Source organism: Triplophysa rosa, linkage group LG15 (assembly GCF_024868665.1).
Source record: "Triplophysa rosa linkage group LG15, Trosa_1v2, whole genome shotgun sequence".
In the NCBI taxonomy this organism is placed as follows: domain Eukaryota; kingdom Metazoa; phylum Chordata; class Actinopteri; order Cypriniformes; family Nemacheilidae; genus Triplophysa; species Triplophysa rosa.
This window is the reverse complement of record NC_079904.1, coordinates 18,342,610-18,368,253: the sequence shown is the minus strand read 5'-3', so window position 1 is coordinate 18,368,253 and position 25,644 is coordinate 18,342,610. Positions and strand designations below refer to the sequence as shown.

Here is a 25,644-nt window from a genome sequence, read left to right as displayed (position 1 = left end):
TGTGACAGACACTTTTATTTAAAGTAATTTACAGTGCATTCAGTTTTAATTCGTTTGTGTTCCAACCCCATACAGTACATTTGGCAATACTCTAACGTTACTTAGCTTCAGGAACGTTTTCATCGCATTGTTTGTCTACACAATCAAACTGATGATGTCAGTTTTTAAAATCTAAGGAACAATCAATAAAGATTTAAACAAACGTGCTGTTCAGTAAATGTTTCATTTGTGTGTGAACTATTCCTTTAAGACGCGGAGGGGCTCGCTGGTGTGAATGTAAGTGCACAGCCACCGATTCAGGAAGAGTACAGTGCGATTGAGACTGAAACAGATGTAAGACCAGTAATACTGAAAGAAATCTGAATGACAGGCAGCTGTATATTGATGATAACAGTGTCGAGTGACCGTTGGGATTTTTCTTTTGAAATGTTTTGACAGTCGCGAGACGGTGAGTCGATACCTTTAAATGTCAGGGTTTCACTGTTAGCTTGTTAGCCGTGCTGTGACTAAAAGCTACGACTACGTTACATCACTAACATCACAGACAGTCACTCATACACAGAGATTCGGCGAGCTGTGTGATAGTCGGTTTTATCGTGTTTTATTGTTATCGTAATAAGAGGGAATCGCGTTGAAGCGGTCCATAGGCTAGCAGGCTAACCTGTGCTAGCCGCTCTTGCTTTTAAAAGACAGAGTGGGGTTTAATTTTAAGATTTAAAGATACATTTCACGAGAAAGCACATATTTGTAAGATCTTAAACAAACTGAATAAATGTGTTTGCATAAGTAGAAAGAAATGTTAGTGTTACATGTGTTTAAACGCCTGTATGCTTTTGACAGCAGTGGATCAGTCCGTCAATAATGAGCATCTTATGGGCTTTCAATCTTAAAGGTTGCCTGCTTTTACGTATAATTCTGTGTTTGCACTTTTTATTACTTGTCTAACATCTACTACTGTAGGTGTGATTAAAACATATTAGCCGTGTAGCTAGAATCCATGTGAATGGTTTTATTGTATACCATGAGTGCTTGCGTGGACAGGATATGCTATATGCAGTCCACCCAGTCAAAGATTTTCAGCATGAATACAAGGTAGCTCACCTGGGCATGTTCTGTACACTCAGCTGTTATTGATCAATGACGTGTCATTTGTTTTAGAAGATTGATGATTTTTACAATGTTTACGAGATGGGCGTTGCCATGCCAAGAAAATGACTCTGATCATTTTTTGAACATTGTTATTGTGATCTTAAATTATATCAATGGAGGAATGCCTATAGTTTGTACAAGTCCATTTATAAGGTAGGTCTACCAGTAGAGCAGGTTTGTTTTTTTACAAGCATCTATCTTGTGATTTAGGTCTAGGGACACCTATTTGGTGTTAATAAAGGCACCATACAGATAAAGACAACTCAGATCTGTCTAGCAATAATAATCAAGGACTGACATGTCATTAAGTGAATAATTTCTGGGGATGTCTGCCTAACATTTGCCTTTATCCAGTTATCATGTGTGGGGTGATTCCACATACTACATAAAATAGGAGAACAGAAAATGATGGTAGTCTCGAAAGTAAAGATGGCCTATGACCATTGTGAGTTTCGATCTAGTTGATAGAGGGATTGCTTGCAGTATCGGGACAGCACTGCATTGTCACTAGGTCTTGCGTTTGTTGATCATACTTATGGCTTGCAAGCATGGATATTTGGCTTTTTTGTGATTTGTTTAATGGTGGGTTGTGACTTTCGCTTTTCTGGATTCTGCTATATGTGAATGTTCCCAATCTTGGGAACTCTATGGGTTTACGTATATGAAGTCTATAAATAGGTTGGGAATTGAAAATCAGTTCCAATTCTGCAAACGGAATTGGAAGGTTAGGAATTGGAATTCTTGATATATAATTAAAATTCCTCATATTAGTTCCTGTGTGCACATTTTCAGAAGTGTGCATGTGTTAACTTGTGATCAGCTAATATCTCAATAAAATCCCTTACGCTAATAAACCATATTTTTACTCTAGTAATGATAGTTTAACTATGTTATTTCTTGTAAAGCAGAATAACCACAAATTTATCATAGTATTATAGTAACTAGAGTTTAACCATGATATTTGTAGATAAACTATGGTAATACAAATTGCAATAAATCTGACAAAACGTGATTGCTATGTTTGTGTAGATATACACAAAACGGTGCATTGAAATTGGAATTGATCAAATTCGAGCAATGCCCAACTCTAGCTATGAAGTATATTTAGACATATGTGTTCCTACTTTTAACCAGGGCCCGTAAATATTGGTGGGCAAATAAATGTCTGCAATACAAGTTTGACTGGGCCGGCAGAAAGAAAATATTGTTGAGCCCTGCAGTATAAATGTGTGTGTGTTTTTGTGTGTGTGTGTTTAGTTGAAGTCTTTGGAGTGGCAGAGCTCTCAAACACAGATAAGCCCCAGGCTCAGATCAGGAAGGGATGAGTGTTTATGCTGTGTTTGCTGGGGCTCTGGGCACAGCATTGTATTTTGGGTAAGTCTGAATGCTGCTACTGCCTGTGAGGGTCTTTCATCTGAATTCAGATCATGTGAGGGCATAGATCTTTCATGAACGATTTATAGGTGTTCATATTGATTGTTGGCATGAGTTACATATCCACTGAGGTTTTCTTCTTCCCGCTGAATATGAATCATGAATATGAGGATGTGTCTCGGCTTTTGAGCAATGCGGATGAAGGTTTTAAAGTGTTTGTGTGTGTATTTGAATAAATCTCTAATTTATGTTGATATGGGATTGGAGAGTCACAAACCTGATTAGCATTCTAATCCCTTCTTAAAATTTAACCATTTAGTGTGAAATTGAATCAGAGTGATAGGCCGTCTGTGTGCAAGTGAGCATCAGTACAAGTGAAATTGCTCTAAGACTTATATATACCTACAGTGTGTCATAACTGCAATCTCATGTGCCACCAAATAAGTTTAGGTTTTATTGTTGATTTTCCCAATTTTTTCCTTTTTATACTTTCTCAAGGAGATCAAGACTGCTGAGAGATGCAACAGAAACCATGAGTAGAGGACTCCTCCATCTTGATCAGCCAGTAGCAGACAGCTGAGACAAAGGCACACCTAAACAGGCAGGTGTTGACACCACCCTGTACACAATACCAGGCTACGCTTCAAATCATTCCTTCGGGGAATCTGATATGGTTAGTGTTAGGGGGTGTGACGAGATCAGATGTGTCTCGCAAGAGCACAATATCCTCACGCAATTGGCATGATGGAGTGCAGGCTTGAAATTGCGACCATTTTAGTCGCATATGCTCCCTAAATTTAACCTGTGTGACCTCAAAATATATTTGGGAGCAATTGTGTGAGTGCACATTTTGTTGTGGTGTGACCTGTTTTCATTACTGTACAGAACACGCTAATAACTGCACAATATATGTGCATACTCACCGTTTTTTATGTAAACACGTGCTAGACGGACGGGTTTCAATGTTAGCGCGCCTCTCGCGTGTGCAGCACCTCGTGCAAATGCACGAGTCTTTACGGCGGTTCGCACTGCCAGCAGCGCTTTGGGTGCGTGCACCGTTTGGCTGAACAGCAGCTGAGCTGACTGTACCACAAGTACAGTACAGCAATTGCAAGTTCACATTACGTCATTTTAAATACATTCACAGGCAAACCTCTTCAAAAAGAGATCATCTGTCTCTTACTTATGTGCATGTAAGCTTAAAACATGAAAACTGTTGTTATTATTTTAATCCGACAACTAAACAAACACACTACTACGCAAAAGGAACATGCCCCTTCCTGCTTTACTCCGCCGCTCTCAAACTTGCTGTGCAACTGCAACGCAGGCATGAAATGCTTAGCTTTATCATAGTTTAGACCACACAAATAGTAATGGAAATGAATAAAACAAGCAAAGACGTCACGAGTATATACAAGCAGCACACTGGTTCCTGATAAACAATGATACTCAAAACTGCTCCGTTACACAGCTAATATTACAACAACAACAACATATCTTGGTTCTGACAAACAGCAAAACCAATGTTACTCACATACTGATCCGAATCAAAGCAACCTCCTCGGGGGTGATTTTTGGACAATCTTGCTCTCCAACGTCTCTCTGCTGGAAAGCCTTCACCATAGTATCGCAGGTGCTAGCATAAGTGCTCTGATTTTTCAGTCTCTGTCAGTGTAATGTCTGCTTGTGCTGACTCAAGGCAGTCAAACAATATAAATCATCGCTCTTGCACTCGAGTCAAAATTTGTGCTCAACAACAACCATGCTTCCTCTCTCTGTATTTTTTTTTCGTCTTACACCTTCCTTTTTTCCTAGGAGGTGTCATCCAATCACACTCCAGTGGCTTAAACCACTCCTGTCCACCTCCTGTCCTTTGGTGGTGCTGGGCAGACGACGGGCAGTGCCATGCCCCAGGCGTGAGAGCGCATCCTCTGGCAGACTCAGGCGTGGTGGTGGACCCCCGGCGGGCGTCTGGCTGTGGGAGGTGATGAAGCTAAAGCAGCGTGTGGTGGTGTTGTGCGCTGTGCTCTTTCTCCTCGGCCTGGCCAAGGTTTTTCTTCTGGATGGGGGCGAGGGATCAGCTGCCAGTCGCCGCGACCTCCGTGCCTTCCGTAAGATGGAGGCCAACCTGGCCCTGGCCAAGGGAGCTCGCCTCACACTCACATTGCAGTCGCCCTGGGAAGTGGCAGCACAGTGGGTCGGTCCACGAGAGGTGTACCCGGACGAAACACCGGAGCTAGCCGCGGTGTTGAACGCTCTGGCCACTGCCCGGGTGGAGAGGGCGGACGTGGGCTATAAAGGCACCCAGCTTAAAGCCCTGCTGGTGCTTGATGGAGGACAGAAAGTGGTATTCAAACCCAAGAGGTGAGGAGAAGGGTGATTGAAATGCAGAACGAGAGAGAAAGTAATGAGAATGTGAGTTCAGTTAAAAGGAAACCAGTGATTGATTTTGAGAGAGTGAGAGTGAGGGGAAGAGTGAGTGAGTGAATTATAGAGTGAAAAAGCAAATGAGTGATACAGAGAATGAAGCATATTAATAAGAGATGTCTGTTGTCTTAGTACTGTTGACTTGTTGCTTCCCTTCAGCGAAATGCACAATTCTGTAGGTAACACTACAGCTGGCTGCTCTTATCAGAACCTATTAGAGTTATCATGGATCTGCAGAGGCTTTAGGTAACTGAGCAGACTCTCCTGGTGTTCTTCACCTGTTAGGTCATTGATCGTAAATGACTTGTTTCCTAACTTTACTATGTTTGGACTTTGGTCTCCCTTATCCAACAAACCTCAACAGGGTGTGATGTGTTATGCTTCGATCCATTCAGAGTCAGATGTGGGATATTCTTTCCTAAAGGAATCTTAAGGAATCCTGTTGTTTCGAAACTGGAAGATGATGTATTAAGAAACGAAATAACAATACTAGCTTTTGTTTTGCCAAGCAATAAATAAACAGTTGAAAAATTGGCCATTTATATATATATATATATATATATATATATATGTATACTGTATATGTATTACTGTGATTTCTTTTAGTTCTGCTGACTGCGCTAGTATTCTAGTCAGGCACATTGCAGCCATTGGTTGTGGCTAGTTTTAATAGTGTCTGATAGGGCTGGAGGCTATGACATTATACTTTTTCCACAGAATAAAATGTCAACCCAAACAGATTTTTTTTCTGGGTTTTTTTCGTATACAGTGAAATGTAAATAAGTGCATGTTAGATTGAGTGTGACGGATGAATCCACACATATTAACTAGGGCTGGCAAACGATTAATCGCATCCAAAATAAAAGTTTGTGTTTACATAATATGTCTGTGCACTGTGCATGTTAACTTTGTATTTATAAACACATACGTGTAAACATATTTAGGAAATATTTTTTTTTGTATTTAATTCTATTTATATTAGGGATGCACCGATATGTAAATTTTGGCCGATAACTGATACTTGTTCAACATTGGAGGCCGATAACCGATATACAGTATCTAAATTTTAATTTAACATTTTCTGTCATTTTTCACCTGAAAATCATGTACCAAGCCTTCTTTACACTATTGAACGATTCTTTAACTTTTTTTTAACTTTTCTGGTATAATGTTTATTTAATAAACAAATTAAAGATGTTCTTCCAGAGCAACCTAGAAAATGTTTCTTAATTGCCACAAGTCTAACAGGCTCAAGACAGAAAGCATTCAGACAGCAGTCTGTTTCAAACAATATGCTATTGTTCCTATAATTTACACATTCATAAATATCTACATACTACATCAACAATGTTTTTCTAATAGCAGTAAGTGAGTGATCGCAACAGAAAGACAGTACTGTATTGTATTTTAACGCAGCATCCAGCTGAAGTGGTTCAACTAGAGGAAATTATTCATAATTTATCGGCTATAATATATTGGCCAAAATGTTATTCAATGTACATTCAAAATGACCATTTATCGGCCGATACCGATATGGCCAATAATTTGTCGTGCATCCCTAATTTATATATAATTTAAACTAAATATAAATATTTATCCATTTTTATATTTGATATTTTTCTTAAATATATAAAGGTGTGTGTTTACAAATACAAAATTAATTTTCACAGTGCACAGACATATTATGTAAACACAAACTTTTGTTCTGGATGCGATTAATCGTTTGACAGCCCTATAATTAACAAATCAAATTTCTGCAAGTATGGTCTAAAAATAACAGTATAAATACAAATCAGCGTATAGTTGCATCACAATGAAACAAGCAGCAATATAGAGGGGGACTTCCATGAAACCGATTTTTGGCCCAAATATCTGTCCACTATTAGGGTAAAAATGAAGGGATAATCACAGCCAATTTAACATATTATTTTTAAGAAACAATTATGTGGAGCAGGATACATTGCACCTCTTTATTGTGTAATACTTGTCTGCTCTTGTTTTTTGTTGGGTGCTTCCTAATATGGATATATTTTCTTTATTCTCTCATGATTAGGTACAACAGGGACTATGTGGTTGAGGGAGAGCCATATGCAGGGTATGATCGGCATAATGCAGAAATCGCTGCTTTTCATCTGGACAGGTAACTCTCACACACTAATTAGGGCTACAGGATTTTTACATAATGGTTGTAGAAACTTCTATCATATTGAAATCTGTTATTCAAAATTTTTTAATTAAACCTTATGTTGGGCACAACAGGAGTATGGGACTGACATGTTGATCACCTAACCTCTCAAAGTTTTTGTAAGTCTAAGGGCTGCCATATCGGCCAGGAAAACAAAACCACCCTATACAATTAATTTTAATGTACAAATCATAATATTCAAATAATTGTTTATCTTTAAAACAAATGCATGTTGTCCATGCAAAAAATGTGTTTTTAATATTTATTGAAATGTATACCTATGCTGATAAACTATACTGGTCTGACATTTTGTGTCATGAGCTCATTGATCTCTTGCAGGATTCTGGGTTTTAGGAGAGCGCCGCTGGTGGTGGGGAGGTTTATAAATCTGCGCACAGAAATAAAGCCAGTAGCCACTGACCAGTTGCTAAGCACTTTTCTCATGCACGGTTAGTTTTACCCTTTATTTATTTCTTGAAATGAAATCCCCGCTTTGCTTTGTTTTTCTTCGTCATCGTGTCTTCCTTTCTTTTTATTGCTTATTAACCTGTTTTCCACTGACAGAATGTGCCCAGTCTCGAACTGTCGGGAACAAAAAGGGTGGTTTTGTGCATTAAAACAGCGCATGTGTTGATGTATAAAACAAATACTGGTGGTTTTCCGTACAGGGATTAGACTAATCCTAGACTAAAATAAGTGTAAGAGCTGTCCAAACTGAAAACAGCTTGCACTAACATATCTCAAAATACATCTGTGCCTTTGTGCTGTCTCAAAATGCACACGAAAATTTTTTTAAGGCATGTTTGTTAAAACTACTTATATTTTTTGATTAAACTAAGGTCCTGGTCCTGGTTCATCAGAAATATAATTATGTTCTCTACCTTGCACAAAGAATCATTTCATTTTTAGGGAACAGTTGTGGCCTAATGGTTAGAGAGTGGGACTTGTGACCAGAAGGTTGCCGGTTCGATTCTCAGGGCCGGTGGGTAACGACTGAGGTGCCTTTGAGCAAGGCACCTTACCCCTACTTGCTCCCTGGGCGCTGCAGCTGCCCACTGCTCCGGGTGTACGTGTGTTCACGACTTGCTGTGCGTGTGTTCACTACTCTCTGGATGGGTTAAATGCAGAGGTCACATTTCGGGTATGGGTCACCTCTGACTAATAGGTCACTTTCACTTTTTCAACTTCGAAATGAAATATGTTGTCCATGACTGATGTTCTCATCCTCCGTAACAAGTATCTTGATTATGATTTCTTAAAAATCACCCACATAATTTAGGGGTCAGTGCAGAGCCATGTTTTAAATAGCTTGGTGTAATGGTACCAAGATTTCAAAGTCATAATTCGGTAAACACTCAAAAAGCAAATTTGGGAAACACTCAAAATGAAACTGAATTGTAGTCCCACTGGGACAGTTGATATGGTGATGCATCGCTTCTTTATTTAACATATCAGTTACACTTTTTCTGTAGTGCAGCTGCTCCAAACATTTCACTGTAAATCTTAAAGGCCCAGTTTCACAGACAAAGCTTAGTTTAAGCCAGGACTATGCTTTAGTTAAATTAGGATATTTAAGTGGCTTTTAATAAAATGCCTGAGATAAAAATATGAGACAAAACAATGACACTGACATATTTAAAAATATTTCAGGGCAATTATTTTTAGTAGAGACCGCTCAAACTTTCATTTTAGTCTGGGACTAGTCTTAAGCCTTGTCTGCGAAACCGGGCAAAAATGATTTACAAATATCATATCGAATTGTGAGAACTAGAGGGGCGTAAGTGACATTTTGGGTGTCACTATATATGAAAGCCCTCGATGAGCTCTCTCTACTGCAATGACACAAGTGAAATCTTAATCAATTTAGAGTTATTCATTAGAAGCCAAACGACTTATCACTGAGCATACTTAGCCAGTTGGTGCCAAAAAGGCGCATCATGTGACATTTTTATACAAAAAAAATTGGTTTTCTTCACTTATGGTTCTCAACCCTCCATATATGCAAACTAAATGCTATGAATTATATGAGTCTGGCTTTTTCATTAAAGACAGCTTTTTTCAAGAAATAAACAGCCTAAAAAATGGCGGTTGAAAAATAAAAGTAGGTTCTCAAGTTAGGCTTGTTCGGAGAACCAGTTCCATTTTGTTGGAAAAGGGGTCTCATCTCACTCGCTCAGTCCCTGTGATCCTCTGGTGTTATCTTCGAATTTGGCATGGTAGAGCGTTGGGCTTTTAGGACCCCATAAACGCACACAATCTCTCATGTTTGTTTTGCCTTCAAGACAAAGTCCCCATTTAAGAACATAGACGACCGCACATTTAATTCTACTTAAAGGAGTAAAAGGTTAATATGTCTTGGAAATTCACGAATGCATGCTACCTCAGTGGTGATGCATGACTGACGTTTCAAGTGTTGTGTGTAAAACAAGTTTAGCAAGCTTACATTGGTATTGATCAGTAGACTGAACTTAAACGGTGAAAATGTATCTCTTTTATAAAACAATCATGACAATGAACTCTAGAAAGCAAGGACTGTCAAAATTAGAAATGAAGAAGGAACTTATAAAAGTATAATCAGACTAAAAGACAGACTATCCATCACAGCTTCATTTTCATAAAAAATGAATTGTCATTAATCCAAACTATTGTTTTATTGGTGAATTAACAATTCTGCCATTTTTGTATCAAATATGTGCATGTTGTGGCATTTAGCATAATCCACTGGTTCCAGAATTATCCTCTCATAAATAACACACATAAGCAGCATTATCAATGGTAATTGATGCTAATCTCTCTGTCTGCAGGAAATAATACATGTTTCTATGGGAAGTGTTATTACTGTCGTGAGACTGAACCTGCATGTGCAGAGGGAGATGTGATGGAGGGATCGATAACTTTGTGGCTGCCTGACGTCTGGCCCCTACAGAAACACAGACACCCGTGGGGACGCACATATCGAGAGGGCAAACTTGCCAGGTACTCATAAATGATTGTAGTCTCTTTCTTTCTTACTCTCCCCTCTCAATATATTTTCATTTGTGACTGGAATGAGTATACAGGTACTTGTTGCTATTTTTGAAGAGCTTCAATCTGATACTCAGTATGGTTGGGTCATTCTTTCTGTGTTGCTCTTGGGGACTTTCACTGAGTGACATTTATTTTAGGTAGCAAGCACAAAGGTTTTACAGTACGGATGTCATGGCGGTGCAGTATATCTTCAGCTCCGTACAGTAACTGCTGATTAAAATCACAGCAGAGAAAACTGAATGTCTCTGTTGTGGCCTACAGATTTTACCAACAGCAAAAACACATTTCCTGAAATGAGGCTCTGTTGTTTTCCCCCAAACCTATAAAGTATCTTACAGAATACAATATGCTGCTTTTGGTTTGTGTTCATAGTTTTGGCAGACTAACGTTTACAAGTAAAGTACATTTCTTACATAATTAACTGTGAAGAAAATACTTGGGCACCTCAATACCACGCCTATAATAATCATGCTTATATTTAGATTGTTGCTCCTCCCTTTACTGATTTGAGCTTTGTGCGGCCTGTCAAGTTTTTCACACCATACCTAGTAGAGCATTTTTTTGTTGTCGTTAATCATTTGTGACCCTGGATCACAAAACCAGTCTTAAGTAGCATGGGAACATTTTTAGTAAAAGACAAAAATACATTGTGTGGGTCAAAATTATTGATTTTTCTTTTATGCCAAAAATCATTAGGATATTAAGTAAAGATCATGTTCCATGAAGATATTTTGTAAATTTCATACCTTAAATATATAAAAACTTTATTTTTGTGAGTGGATGGTCTGCCACAGTGCCCCTGATTAACAACTTCAAAGGCGATTTTCTCAATATTTTGATTTTTTTGCGCTCTCAGATTCCAGAGTTTTAAACGGTTGTATCTCAGCCAGATATTGTCCTATTCTAACAACTCATATATCTATAGAAATCTTATTTATTCAGCTTTCAGATTATGTAAAAATCTCAATTTCGAAAAATTGACCCATAAGACTTGTTTTGTTGTCCAGGGTCACATTTGTCTTCACTGGAACTACTAGAATAGCTAAAGCCATTACTTAAGAGGGAGTGGTAACATGCCTTTGCTTCTGTCCAGGTTTCATTCATTACCAGGGTTAGCTATGTGATGTGGGCAGAATGACTTGTTTTGCAGGGGTGGATACTACAACTGCTGTTTTTAAAAAAGAAGTTGAAGTACAATACTGTGCACAAGTCTTGGGTGTGTTAGTACTTTTACCCCAAAAAATGGTTTTAAGTTATTTATATCTCATGTTATTTATATCTTATGGACTTGATAATGGTGAGACCAGGGCCCATATTTATCAAGCTTCTTCAAGTGCCATTTTAGTCTTAAGTGCTGAGAATTCATGAAATTTACTCCTACTTCCAAACTTAAGTATAAGAGCAACTTATCAAATTTCTTAAAGCTAAGAATCACTCATAATCTCCCAATTATTTAAGACTCAAGTGCTTAGGAGTTGCCACTAGAGGCTTGTGATGGCGCTGAGGAGACAGAGACATGTGGTGGACAGAGGAGTTGGCCAATGGAACCGTACATTCAGCATTATATACATATAAATTCGGTACACCCCTGCATAGGCGTAGTTGCGGGTGGGACAGAAAGTTGATTGTGTCCCCCATTTATTAATGAAACAACATCTACATATCATTTTTCATAATCTAGTTTATACATTTAACAAACTTCTTTGTGCGCAAGATAAAAGGCACGCAGTCCGTACATGTCATTAATGCTGCGCTTACTGTTGCGTGTTGTAGTTACGCTGTATTGCTATTAGGGATGCTCATATTGACCGTTTAACCGATTGTTAAAATTTTGGCCGGTTAATACTATCAGTTAAACTATTTAAAAGGTATGTTTATTTTAAGTTTAATAATATTTTTAATAATAAAAATAATTTAATAATACATTTTTAAATAACTATTAATTTGTACATGCTTTTAGTTTTCTGTATGGTGAAAGAAAAACATGCTAAGCATTAACTCACGGAGCATGCAGACGCGTGCGGCTAGGTGTAAATGCCCTCTGAAACGTTTTCCGATCACGCAAATCACTTGACGAAACAGGACACGTGTAATTCATCTGACTTTTGAGGCCACATTTGTCAGGGCTTTACTCCTCCAAACGGAGTGCCACTGGCAGCCTTGCTCCAGCTCAAGTTCTTTGTTTTAAATGTAGACACGAGACAATCGCGCTCGCAATGCGCTGTGACATTCTCTGTCTTCCCGGCGTGTCTACGGCTCAGCAAAGCTAATAGCGGAGCTACTGCAAGGGATTTTCGGTGCTAGCCATCAATTTATCCTTTACATAAACTTATCTCATGGATGCTTAGCATCTGCTGCCCGTGCGCTTTGGAAAGGAGAAGAAAACGGTGCGACCGGTGGTTCCCTGCCTTCTTTTAGACGTGATGTAAAATACGAATGTGAAATATGAATAAGTAAAAAATAATGTTTGTATTTTGGGTGGTCGGATCGGATTTATATATATGTTTAGCTAAGACTGGCTGGTGGAAAGCAAATGTGACGCTCTTCCCGAGGCGTTATCTCTACATTCCCGGGACATCCGTGCCATCTGAAAGGGTGTTATCTGCCGCGGGTCTAATTGTCAACAAGCTCCAGACTGTCACCACAACACGTAAACATGTTACTTTATTAAATAAAAACTCCAAGCTTTGGATTGAGGTAGGCCTGCTATTTTTATTTGATGAAAAAACTTTCTAACGGAAAACTTTGCCGGTTCTTCTGTGTTTTCGTTTTGTCATCAATTAATTCAGTTTTTTTTCTTGCCTGTTTATTTTATGCTTTGGATTTATATTATTTTAGTTTTTCTCCATTGTCCAAAATGCCGCAGGTTCGTGAAAATGTGATAATATGTGAATGCAGGTGCTGTTATTGATGTATTCGTTATGCTGCTGTTTGCATGTTTAAATTAATCTGTGAAAATTTTTTTGTATATTTAACGTGTCACAGACCCTCGTCAACTGTAGCTGTGTTCTCATTTTGAAGTCTGCGTCCTCCGGATGTCGCATGCGAAGGCGTATGCGGTGGACCTCCGGAGGATGCAGCCTTCGAAATGAGACGCAGCATGTATTTTTTAATTCCAATTTATTATTAAAATCTTACCGGTTAATGTTCGGATAACGAGTGTCGGTTCTCGGTTAGGGAAATTAACCGAAATGAGCATCCCTAATTGCTATGGATCATCATCTTGTTATGCTCTATTGCAATGGAGTTGCATTATTTTTTGTGCATTCTTCTTAATCTGTATTGTTCTCAATGGTGCGTGTGATTTAACATGCAAGAAAAGATTTATGCCAAAAATAACATTGTATTTAAAGCAAAACTACTCGACTACAGCAAATAAAAACAAATTTCTGCACCGGTTTAAAATGTGTAATTAAGACATGATGGAAAACGTGTTTATCTTTCATTTCCAATGTGTGTTTAATGTAAACTCCTCTTAGGAATTTCACCATTCAATGTGAATGTATTGAAGAATATTCTTAAATAAGGAAATTTATTCAGTGATTGGTCCATGGCAATGTCGTCATCCAAAATTCAGTTTGCGGCACAGCAAAGTGTCGTAAATCATCTCTAAGCCGGAAACTTAAGATTTAGCAGTACACTTCACTGAAATTACGACTGACGACTGAGCTGCTTTATAACTAACTTTTAAAGGGGCGATGAATTAAAATCACAATTTTAACCCAAACTTTTGTTATATAAGAGGGAATCGTATTCATGCGAACATCATGTAAGTGTCAGAACTGAAAACGTCCTTGTTACTGAGATTACATCTGTTATTGACACCAGGCCCAGCGAACGGCAGGTTCTGGAATGCACCCATCTATGACGACATTGATAGGTTGAACACCGCCTCCACAGAAAGAATATCAACGACTACTTCTCCAGCCCCGCCCACTGGTTCGCGCATGACAGAACCAGTGGCTCGGAACCAGATAGAGCGAGCAAGCAAAGATAGCCGTTAAAGATAGCTAAATATTGTGCCATCCCAGGTTGTGGACGAATACAGTCGCTGCATAACCTTCCTTCGGATTCCGATATTAGGAATGCGGGGTTAAAGTTTATTTTTAAAGACGTTCCAGCTCATGTGGGAAAAACATGGAGTGTTTGTTCGTTTCATTTCCCCGAGGATTCCTTCATGAACAAGGCACAGGATTTGTAGAGAGACTAAAATTAAAAAGCAGTGCTGTGCCGTCCATATTGGATCCGATAGGAATGGCGCAGCAGTCTTATGTGAGTAAAACATTTTTGTACTATGCGTCACTATTGCTTTGTTATTGATCGCTTGATCTAGGCAGAGGTTGTCTGTGATCTTAAGCCCGTGCGAATCGGGATCTCTGTGATTTGGCGGGCTCATATGTCATTTTTCAAGGTTTTATCCACCGTTTGCGAATAATGGAGGCTGTTTGATATGGGATGAATTTAATATCAAAATGATTAACAAATGCATGCACAGTCATCCGTGAACTTGATACAAGTTACACTTGTATTTTAGTATTCACAAACAAATGCCGTATGATTTGAATCTGTGAAATTTAGATTGTAATAAACATGAGGCGATTTGTACAAATAGAGACAGTTTTGTGAATACAATGTTTTATTTTGTGTTCATGTATAATCATTTTGCGCATACCAATGAGAAGTTGTGCATTTGTGTATCCTGCAACGCGCGTCCATTCATCCTGTTCTGTGCATTCGGATTTTGAGACGTTCTTTACGAGGTTTTGCATTGGACAATCCACACACAAACAACTTCAGATCCACGCACAACCGTGCATAAACTACGGCCTACCACTAGATGGCAGTCTGACGGAGCGAAGCAGAGGTTTGTGGCAGAGGTTGCGCTAGACTTTTTCATTGTCAGTCATTTTGAACAACGTCATCGCTGTGTTATTATAAAAAGTGTAAAAATATTTTCAGTTCGTTTTGAAACTATGGCGAAACAGATTAGACGGTGGTGAGACGGCATAGTCTAATGACTTGTTTATACACGAGTCTCCACTGATCCCGTTTTCCTGAATGGGCGAGAGTCGTAAATAAGTAAATTAATAAATGATTAAAAAACAGCGTTTTCAAGCACCTGTCATTGTTACTGTTATGATTATAAACATTTGTCTGTAATTATTGTTTTATGTATGACAACAGAAACATTAAATATGTAAACGACTTTATTGGGTATTCAGTTCAGTAAGTTCAGAGAGTAAACGCATGTACATAGTGATGATGTCACAAACATGCTAATTAGCACGTATCATCAACCTTGAACCATAGTGACGGGTAAAAATAGATTATGACGGATTTTTTATGAGCCTGTTCGTCAAAATGACTGACAATGAAAAAGTCTAGCGCAACCTCTGCCGCAAACCTCTGCATCGCTCCGTCAGACTGCCATCTAGTGGTAGGCCGTAGTTTATGCACGGTTGTGCGTGGATCTGAAGTTGTTTGTGTGTGGATTGTCCAATGCAAAACCGCGTAAAGAACGTCTCAAAATCCGAATGCACAGAACAGGATGAATGGACGCGCGTTGTAGGATACACAAATGCACAACGTCTCATTGGTATGCGCAAAATGATTATACATGAACACAAAATAAAGCATTGTATTCACAAATCTGTCTCTATTTGTACAAATCGCCTCATGTTTATTACAATCTAAATTTCACAGACTCAAATCATACGGCATTTGTTTGTGAATACTAAAATACAAGTGTAACTTGTATCACGTTTACGGATGACTGTGCATGCATTTGTTAATCATTTTGATATTAAATTCATCCCATAGTTTGAAGTGTTTTGGTATTATTTTGGGTGCTGGGTGATATCCATAAGTTACCGGGAGTCTCCCGTTTGTTTATTTATCATGGAAACTCTCGTAACATTTGAGACCCGCGATCGCAGTGATCTTTTGTCGGGTTCGCGACAAAATGCTGACAGGTACGGTCATATATCATTAAACGCAATACAAGTCTAACCTTTACAGACTATACGCAAAGCCTTGCCATCACATCCGCGAAAGCGTCACATGAAATACTGATGTGGGGAGGTAATTTATAAATCACAGGAGGTCTCCAGATAATACTAATGCCCTGCGAAAACTGTGAATGGTTCTAATGAGTAACCTAACGTTACGTCTCAAACCAAATTCACAGAAGGCTCCAACTACGCAAACTGCTATCCAATCAAAGCGGTGGGTGTTTACTTATAAAGTCTTCAATGCGGCACGCCCATTAAAACCGAGCAGTTGCAGAGCTAGCCTCAAAACCTGGGTAGAAAATAGCCTATTACTTATTGATTTTGATGATTTTGTATGTAAAAACCACGCGAACGTCATAAGTAGACCTCGTACAACAGTATAAAACAACTTTTGTGAAGAAAATGTGAGTGATGCTTTGTGGCAAACCGCGGAACTGGGCACTAGAGTGATAACACATTAAGCCACGAATTAATCTAACCAATCCCCATGTCTCTACGATGTTCTGATGCAGAGATATACATATTGCTAAACTGTTGCTAGGCTAATATGTTTGGTTGCTATGGGCGTGGCTTGGCATCTGCACTTGATAATACTCTAACCTATGAGTGAAACAAACCAACCCCCATGTCTCTATGATGTTCTGATGCAGAGATATAGGCGTTGCTAAATGGTTGCTAGGCTAACCTGTTTGGTTGCTATGGGCGTGGCTTGGCATCTGCAATTGATAATACTCTAACCTATGAGTGAATCGAACCAACCCCCGTCTCTCTACGATGTTCCGATGTGGAGATATAGGTATTGCTAAACGGTTGCTAAGCTGACATGTTTTATTGCTATGGGCGTGGCTTCGAAGCTTCATGATGATCCTGGGACACTGATTGGTTGCCTGAGTAAAACGAGCCCACCCCCTTGTCTCTATGACACTGTGTTGCAAAGATATCCACCTGAACCTTTTATAATGGGAGTCTATGGGATCGGTTGCTAGGTTGCTGTAAATGGTTGCTATGGGCGTGGCTTAATAGCTTCAAGATGATCCTGTGACACTGATTGGTTGTGTGAGTCAAATGAGCCCACCCCCTTGTCTCTACGACACTGTTGCAAAGATATCCACATGGACTTTTTATAATGGGAGTCTATGGGATAGGTTGCTAGGTTGCTGTAAATGGTTGCTATGGGCGTGGCTTAATAACTTAATAATGATCATGTCACACTGATTGGTAGCCTGAGTAAAATGAGCCCACCCCCTTGTCTCTAAGTGGTTGTACTGCTAAGATATTCAACACGGGACGTTTTACGCCTTATATGGGCATGCTTCCTGTGATTTGGAAATTTTGGGAGGCTCTTACACCCCAGGGGTACAACTTACACCCCATTGTGAGTGATGTTCTTACAGAGCCTGATAGCCTCTTCAAATCGTGTATTATTTTCATGTTTCTACGATATCCTTACTCGGAGCTATGACCCGTCAAAGTTGGGTGCAATGTTAAGTCAATGGGATTTTTCGGGTTTTTATTCGCCCCCCCTATCGCACCCCCTCCACCCGATCGCTTCCAAAAGTCATCACACACCATTCCTCAATGGGCCGCTCGATTTGATGTACTCATTCATGGGTCCAAAGCGAAAAAATAATGCGTGAATATATAGGTATCTAGGTTTTGAATGGGAGTCTATGGGCGCCATTATAAGTATACGGAAATTTTGGGAGGCTCTCACACCCCAGGGGTGCAACTTACACCCCATTGTGAGTGATGTTCTTATAGAGCCTGATAACCCCTTCAAATTGTGTATTATTTTCATGTTTCTACGATATCCTCGCTCGGAGCTACGATCCCTCAAAGTTGGGCGCAATGTTAAGTCAATGGGATTTTTCGGCTGGTTTTTTGCCCCCCCCATCGCACCCCCCCACCCGATCGCTTATAAAAGTCATAGCACACCATTCCCGAATAGGCCCGTCGATGTGATGTATTCATTCATGGGTCTACGTCAAAAGCTGCGGGACAAGTAGCGTGCCAAAATTTTGGCGGAACAAGAATAATTATAAGTATGTATGTTCGAATAACAATAGTTATGCTTTTTCAAAGCATCACTGATAAACAACACCACTTCATCGCACCTTTAAGCACAGCTTTTCACTATGAATTGATTGAATGTATAAAAACAGCAGTTGCATTTTGAAATGGAACCGGCAGCTGACTGACAGTTGAAGGGGAGGAGTTAACGGATGCTGCGCCCAAGCTGTCTTGCATGCATCATTTAAGATGGATAGTCACTAGAGGGCGGATGTGCATTTTCAGATTTTAATGGAAGATTATAAGGGCGCGTGAATCTTAAAAAGAGAATGACTCACACTGATAAGCTATTTACAATAAACTCTGCAATATTTCATGAAAAAAAAGGAATTGTAATTTTTTATTTTACTGGGACTTTAACAACTCATTGCAAAGACAACGCGGTCATGCCGATATGCCTTATTCAACATTATAAAGGTTAGACCCTATGTCACTGAGCATGCGGCACAACTCCTTGTCCAGGCCCTTGTAATCTCAACGTTGGACTACTACAATGCTCTCCTTGCTGGTCTTCCTGCAAAGGCTATCAAACCACTCCAGCTGGTTCAGAACGCAGCAGCACGGTTCGTCTTCCAACAGCCCAAAAGGGCTCATGTGACACCCCTTTACATCTCTCTCCACTGGCTACTGGTTGAAGCTCATTTCAGATTCAAGTCACTAATGCTTGCCTACAGGACTATCACTGGATCTGCACCGGCATACTTTCACACACTCCTACACCCCATCAAGAACCCTGTGTTCAGCAAACCAGTGGCGTCTTGTATTGCCTTCTCAAAAGGGCAGGAAATCGCTTTCCCGCTTATTCTCCTTCACAACTCCTTCCTCGTGGAACATTCTACCTAACTCAGTCCGGTCAACCACATCTCTCACAACATTCAAAAAATGACTTAAAACCCATATCTTCTGTGAGTACTTGAAAAAAAACCCTAACCCTCTCTCTTTCTCTCAACAGGTATTGTTCTGGCTTTTGTTGAAACTAGTAACTTTGTATTAGCACCCATTTTATTATTGCTCTTCTTTGACATATCGCTTATTGCTCCCTGAAATCTCTGTAAGTCGCTTTGGATAAAAACGTCTGCTAAATTACGAAATGTAAATGTGAAATGTAAATGTAGTAACTGGCTTAAAATTATTTTTTAGGGTGGACATACTAACTTGCCTAAAACCTTTGCACAGTGCTGTATGTACTAAACCACATGTTAAACAGGATTTAGACCAAATTTGCAAATTTCTAGAAGTTGTAACTTAACTCTCTATCAATCTTAAAGCGGACATAACACACGCAGTTTCTGCCAATCTCATGTTAATCTTGACTATCTATAGAGTATTATTGCATACTTCATATCTCCGAAGAGTCTTAAGTTTTATCACATTTATAAAAGACAGATACAGCTGTACGATTCTTTCCAAAACAGTCAAACTTCTGGAGGCGTGCAGTGGGTGGGGCTAAATCAAAATCACACAATACATCAGGGGTCACCAACTGGCGGACTCCGGTCCGAATGCAGACCGCGAGATGCATCCGTCCGGACCTCAAAGCATTTTGACATCATAAATAAATGAACGCCTAACATTATTTTCTAATGCAATCAAATTTATACCTGGCACATCAAGGTCCGCTCAGTAGCAGTTTGGGTCCTACGGCACCACGGACAGCATATTAACATATGCACACTTTTGCTACGTTCAGACGTCGATGAGTGAAGAGAGCCGCGACAGACTTGCTGCAGTGCGCAGACAGGTGTAACTGTCAGTGACTGAAAAACAATGTCCTTTTCTAAAGGTAGAAAAGTTGCCGCTGACAACCATGTTTTCCGAGATGAATTTATTCTTCCTGCATCAACATGCACGAGGCCGGTTTGTCTCATTTGCTCGGAGTCTGTTGCGGTTATCAAAAGTGGAAACCTTAAACGGCATTATGAAACTAGACATAGACACTATGAAGAAACTTACCCGCAGCAGTCCGAGGTAAGGACACGGAAATATATTAGCTCAAAGCCCAGTAGTAGCGATCTACACGGGTCCTCACTCACTCACTTACCGCCCAACAACGAGCATATGAATGTTCACTAAGAATACAGTGGATCTTAGGAAAACATAACAAGCCCTTTACTGATGGGAAAATAGTAAAAGAGTGCATGGAGGCTTCGTGTGAAACACTTTTAGAAAGAAAATAAAGACATGAACTAAAATAAAATATTAAACAAACCCCCCTTTCAGCTGCACCAGCCATAAGAAGAACTGAAATGTTATCAGAGGATGATCAGTCACAACTTGATGCTGCTATTTGTTAATCTCAGTTCAGCAGAAAACAACACTTTAGTTTTCTTTTAAAGTTGTTAATGTTGAAATTAATGTATGTTCAGTGCAGGTTTAGAGATTGGGGCATTTTGCACATTTCCCTTCATTATATTGTTGTCAGAAATGGTTATGCCGTCGTATAGATATAAAAAAAAACATGTTTATTTCTTTTGTCTGCCAAAAATCATCAATTCATGTTTTTAGGCATTTAATTGTCCGGACCTCGGCTGGTAATGAGGGTTCGTTTACTGGACCTCAAGCAATTTTAGTTGAAGACTCCTGCAATACATCATCGCATTATCCCTGGATAACTGTGGATTCACTTCACGTTTGTGTCGTTTACATTATGCGCGTATGCGCTGATTGCAACAAAACAGACATTTGACACAGTTTCACCTAACGCCTGCGTTTCATGACGGCATCTTTAAGCGCTGGGACTGCTCTAAAAGATCTGCGAATCCAGCGTCGGCTTCTTTATAAAACATTCGTCACCAAAATGCTATGAGCACACGAACACACTTGCACAGCGAAACGAAGAACGAAGCACCTAGATGGGCGCGCTCTTTTTCTCTCGCTCTTGCTCTGGTTGATCTGTGCACGTGCAAAAATTGCCCATAAAAGGAATAAGGCAACTTCGTTTCGTAACAAAGAACCATGTTTCCGAAACTTGCATGAAAGCTGAAAGAGTGTATTTGGCACAAAAATACTACGTTATCCATTGGTTTTTTGCTTAGTTAAAAAAAATAAGCATTGGAATTTAAGGTAGGGTAGGATATTGAAGAGAGACTAACATTAGCAAGCTAGCTTGCGGCGTACAGTCCCACCCTCCCTTCAAAGCACTCTACAAAGCCACGCCTACTTCAAAACACAGGAATGTGCTGATGGTGAAAGTTTTTTTTGCCAGGAAGGATTCTTTGACATATGCAAATACAGAGTTTGACAGGCATGTGAGACATCCTGTAATGGCACTGAGACCAAAGATATTTATTTAAATTCTGAATATATTTAGACCACTTTACTTGGTAATTGCTATCAGGATGTAAAGAGACTTTCAACCAGCACAACAGAAAAAAAAATCCTGGTTAGAATCTGCTTCCCTGCACTTAAGTTTTTTGATAAACATTGAAAGAGATAAAGCCACTAAAAGATAGATGACACATTTGAATACCGCAAAATCTAACCACAAAATGTTTCCATATTAAACTGAAAGTTTCCGTTCTCATAAACTGAGCCAGACATTACAGTATCAAAGAAAACATTATGGTGGGATGGAAAATATCAGATCATTTGTAAAAAAAAAAAAAAAAGTGCAGTATAACCCAGTTGTGTCTGTTGGTCATTAGAGTAAGAGGCACAATGGTATTTAGGCAGTGAGAGTATGAATAATAAGCATGTGTCGTGGAAAATGTGTGTTGTAGAGACAATCATTGTGGCTTGATCTAAGGGGTGTTATGGTTAATCTGACATGCACGTTAATAATACATTCATTAGTTTATATCTTGTTCAGTACAAAGCTGTTGTATGTGTTTATAAATGTTCATTGTAAATGTTGACACAGGCTTGGCCAAAAGCTGTTTTATTCTACAGTAGGAGGCTTGCTAACCTGTATATTACATATCCACAGTGAGATTATGATATTTTCTCTGAAACGCTGAAGAAAAATGTACATCCATCCAAACCTGATGGATCAGGGAATCATCATGTTCTACAGGGTGTCTGTTGCTATTGATTGTGTTGATCGATGGCTGTGTATTTCTGTGTTGTAGGTGGGAGTATGATGAAAGCTACTGCGAGGCCGTGAAGAAAATGCCTCCTTACGATGCCGGTCCACGGCTCCTGGATGTCATCGACACAGCCATGTTTGATTACCTTATCGGAAATGCTGATCGACATCACTACGAGAGTTTCCAAGATGACGGTGGAGCCAGCATGCTGATTCTTCTGGATAACGCTAAAAGGTAGAGATGAAGAGACTCGTAGGAAAAGTCAGATGAAAATTGTTACTACATTGTTTTACTGTTTAGGTTTACTACAAGGAAGGAACCACAGATCTAGAGAAGGCAGTTAAGAACATTTATGACATGTTGAAAATGGCCTTAATGTGTTTTTTCCACCTGCAGTTTTGGGAACCCAGCTCTGGATGAGAGGAGTATTCTCGCCCCCCTTTATCAGTGCTGCATGTGAGTGTAAACATACACACATAGTTAATTTGTTTCAAGCCAAACTCAAGTTATAGTTGGGTACAATGGAAATTCTGTCATCATTTACTAACCCTCTTGCCATTTCAAACCTATATGACTTTCTTCTGCAGAATACAAAAGAAGATAAAGAAACGGTGGTACCCATTGACTTGCATTGGTTTTGTTTCTATACAATAGAAGTGAATGGGTACCACCATTGTGAAAACTACCATTGACTACCAAGTCTGTTTTCATTTTGATTGATTTCTTATTGCAAATATTTGCTACAGTAGCATTGAATGAGCCATGCACAAAGTGGTAAAGGATTTGATACATTACTTTATTCTCTATTTGGATCAAACAGGGTTCGCGTCTCTACCTGGAACAGACTGAACATACTGAAAGGTGGAGTTTTGAGCTCAGCTATGCGACAGGCCACCGCCCACGATCCCGCCTTTCCTGTGCTGACGGGGCCGCACCTCGCCGCACTCGACCGGCGTCTCAACGGAGTGCTGGCTACGGTGCGGCAGTGCATCGAGACGCAGGGTGCAGACAACACGCTGATTGAGGATCGCATGAACCTGCCTCATTCTTAAAGACACTGGAAAGTGAAAATGGATTTGTGGAGCTGAGCACTGACTCTTGCACAGGCTATTTCACATTATCTACCTGCTACAGACCTGGAGGCCACAAGAAGCCTTAGGAGATGACCTGGAGGAGAACAGGGAGCTGTTTGTTTTTTTCAACTGGATTAATTCAGTTAAAACCACAGAGGCAAAGATCTTGCTCTCTTGATCGAGTAAGGCAGTCTTTGCAGCATATTGGTGAAAAGTGAACATAACGGCTTTGTGTTACTGTATTCTTTACAGTTCATCCACCGGTATGTTTCTTTTCTAATAATAATTAAAATGACTGGAGGAATAAGGTTTCCAAAACAGAATTTGGGATTAGATGTTTGGCTTAACATTATTGCTCAGGAATGTGGAATTATTTTCCAGTGTTCAAGTAGATGAAGAGAAGCAACATTATCAGATTTCTCCACCCAAATTGTACATACAGATCAAGCTTTGAATAATTCCGAGTAATAATATTATTGACCTTAAGATATTGACTGGAATGATTGAAGTATGCAGAGTGAATAAAGTATCATACAAAGCTGGCAGGATATTGCTACTGATGTTCAAAGATGTGGACGACACAGCAATGTAAAGCTACTGTGAGACGTTTTGAGAATTAAAATGAATATTTAAAATTTATAGAATCTTGCTTGTTCGTTTTCTTACTGGAACTTTGGCAGACGACTTCCTATCTAAAGAAAAACAGCAGACTATAAGGACAGACCCTCTCTACAAGGGTTATGCGAGATCTTGAAGTGCTGGTGTTTAAATATGCAGCATTTGGATTATTTGTTTATTCCAGCGTTACATGCTTTACTACACATAAGTGGGTTTCTGCACCTAAAGCCCTAGAAAGAAATACGTTTGTAAGAAAAAAATTCAAAATTCTCTTTTGACAAACTACCAACAATGGGTTAAAGATGAGGTAACACACGCAGTTTCTGCCAATCTCATATTAATCTTGAGTACATATACAGTAGTATTGCATACTTTGTATCTTCGAAGATTATTTAGTTTGGTCAAATTTATAAAAGACTGATGCAGCTGTACGATTATTTCCAGAAAAAGTCGAGCTCCTGGAGGCCTGCAGGGGGGGCAGAACTACAGCACGAGCACTCAACACATCATCGCATTATCCCTGCATAACTGTTGATTCACTACAAGTTCGTGTTGTTTACATTATGCACATACACACCAATTGCCAACAAAACACAAACATATGACTTAGTTTGACTTGCAGTCCGGCATCTTTTAGCGCTACGACTGCACCATCTATCAGTTTCAAACGATCTCCAAATCCAGCGTTATATCCACCGTTTATTTAACATTCATCACTGAAATGCACTGAGCAAACAGACAGCTAAACTTCCGTCAGTCGAGTGAAGCGGTATTGGTGGGCGTGCTCTTTCTCACACTGGCTGGTTGACGCGTGGGCTACTGTTTCACTTGCTGGGTGACGGGGGGGTGTGCATTTCCTGGAGAACTGTCCAATAAGGGACTAAGCACCCTTGTTACAAAACGGGAATCCATGTTCGAAAAAAACTTTCCGAACCCTGGCGGAGTGAATCGAGCACAGAAATACTACATCATACGTTCCACTTGTTTTTTGACAAATTGACCATGTTAAGCTTGAGAAGCCAGCACGTTTAACAGTGTGTAGAAGTCAGAATGCATGAAATAGCAGGTTACCTCCGCTTTAAACAACCCAGAATAGGTTCATTCACAACCCAACTATTGGGTTCGTCCCTTTTTGACCCAGTGCTGGTTGAAAATAACCTAGCATTTTTTAAAGTGTATTGAACTAAAAATCAAAACAAGCCTTTGGAGAATGTGTTTCAAGGCAGGAAGGCATCAAGGCACATCCGAATCCAATGTCTGTTTCATTTCATGTTTCCTGAGAGCATCATCTCATTGATTTGGAGAGCATCATCTGATTGATTTTTAAAGGCAACATGGATGTTTCTTTTACTGCCTTTAATATCCCACCATCCTGTGCTTGTGCGTCCACGGCGATGGGGATTGGCCAAGCAGAGTCATGGTATCTTAGAAAGCAGTCACAGGACAAGTCTGTAAAAAATTTTTACACCATTGATTGCATTTCCACATATAAATTATTAGTGTAGTTTGTAGTAGCCAAGTAGTAGCTTGGTTATCGGTAACACTATTTATATTTCATGTATGATTTAAAAAGTATTGTTACTCTGCTTATGAAGCTATCTGAAACTGGAAGTGCCTTTATGCACGAACACCGTCTTGGAAATCATTGCCTGATAGGTCAGCGAGGTAACAAAACCGCTGCCTAA

General features: G+C 39.5%; 1 protein-coding gene across 4 annotated transcripts; it reads left to right on the top strand.

The window, feature by feature from the left end:
- Positions 1-282: 282 nt before the first annotated feature.
- fam20b (FAM20B glycosaminoglycan xylosylkinase) lies at positions 283-23,974 on the top strand. 4 transcript variants are annotated; one of them, XM_057353254.1, is made up of 10 exons: positions 283-448; positions 2,407-2,523; positions 3,022-3,128; positions 4,339-4,887; positions 7,004-7,090; positions 7,475-7,584; positions 9,940-10,111; positions 22,311-22,502; positions 22,665-22,724; positions 23,089-23,974. In XM_057353254.1, exons 4-10 carry the CDS (start codon positions 4,511-4,513, stop codon positions 23,318-23,320), a joined length of 1,230 nt encoding a protein of 409 aa, XP_057209237.1. In that variant the 5' UTR covers positions 283-448; positions 2,407-2,523; positions 3,022-3,128; positions 4,339-4,510; the 3' UTR covers positions 23,321-23,974. The 4 variants fall into 4 exon arrangements, with proteins under 4 accessions (XP_057209237.1, XP_057209235.1, XP_057209236.1 ...); XM_057353252.1 differs by lacking the exon at positions 2,407-2,523; XM_057353253.1 differs by lacking the exon at positions 2,407-2,523 and having other exon boundaries at positions 3,022-3,196.
- The last annotated feature ends 1,670 nt before the right edge of the window (positions 23,975-25,644 follow it).

What these genes read in the sequence shown, in the direction of transcription:
- fam20b (XM_057353255.1), top strand. Translation starts at nt 4,511, where the DNA reads ATGAAGCTAAAGCAGCGTGTGGTGGTGTTGTGCGCTGTGCTCTTTCTC. An exon ending in GCTGCTTTTCATCTGGACAG is followed by an intron (nt 7,091 to 7,474) that starts GTAACTCTCACA and finishes GATCTCTTGCAG; the next exon opens with GATTCTGGGTTTTAGGAGAG. An exon ending in AAGCACTTTTCTCATGCACG is followed by an intron (nt 7,585 to 9,939) that starts GTTAGTTTTACC and finishes CTCTGTCTGCAG; the next exon opens with GAAATAATACATGTTTCTAT.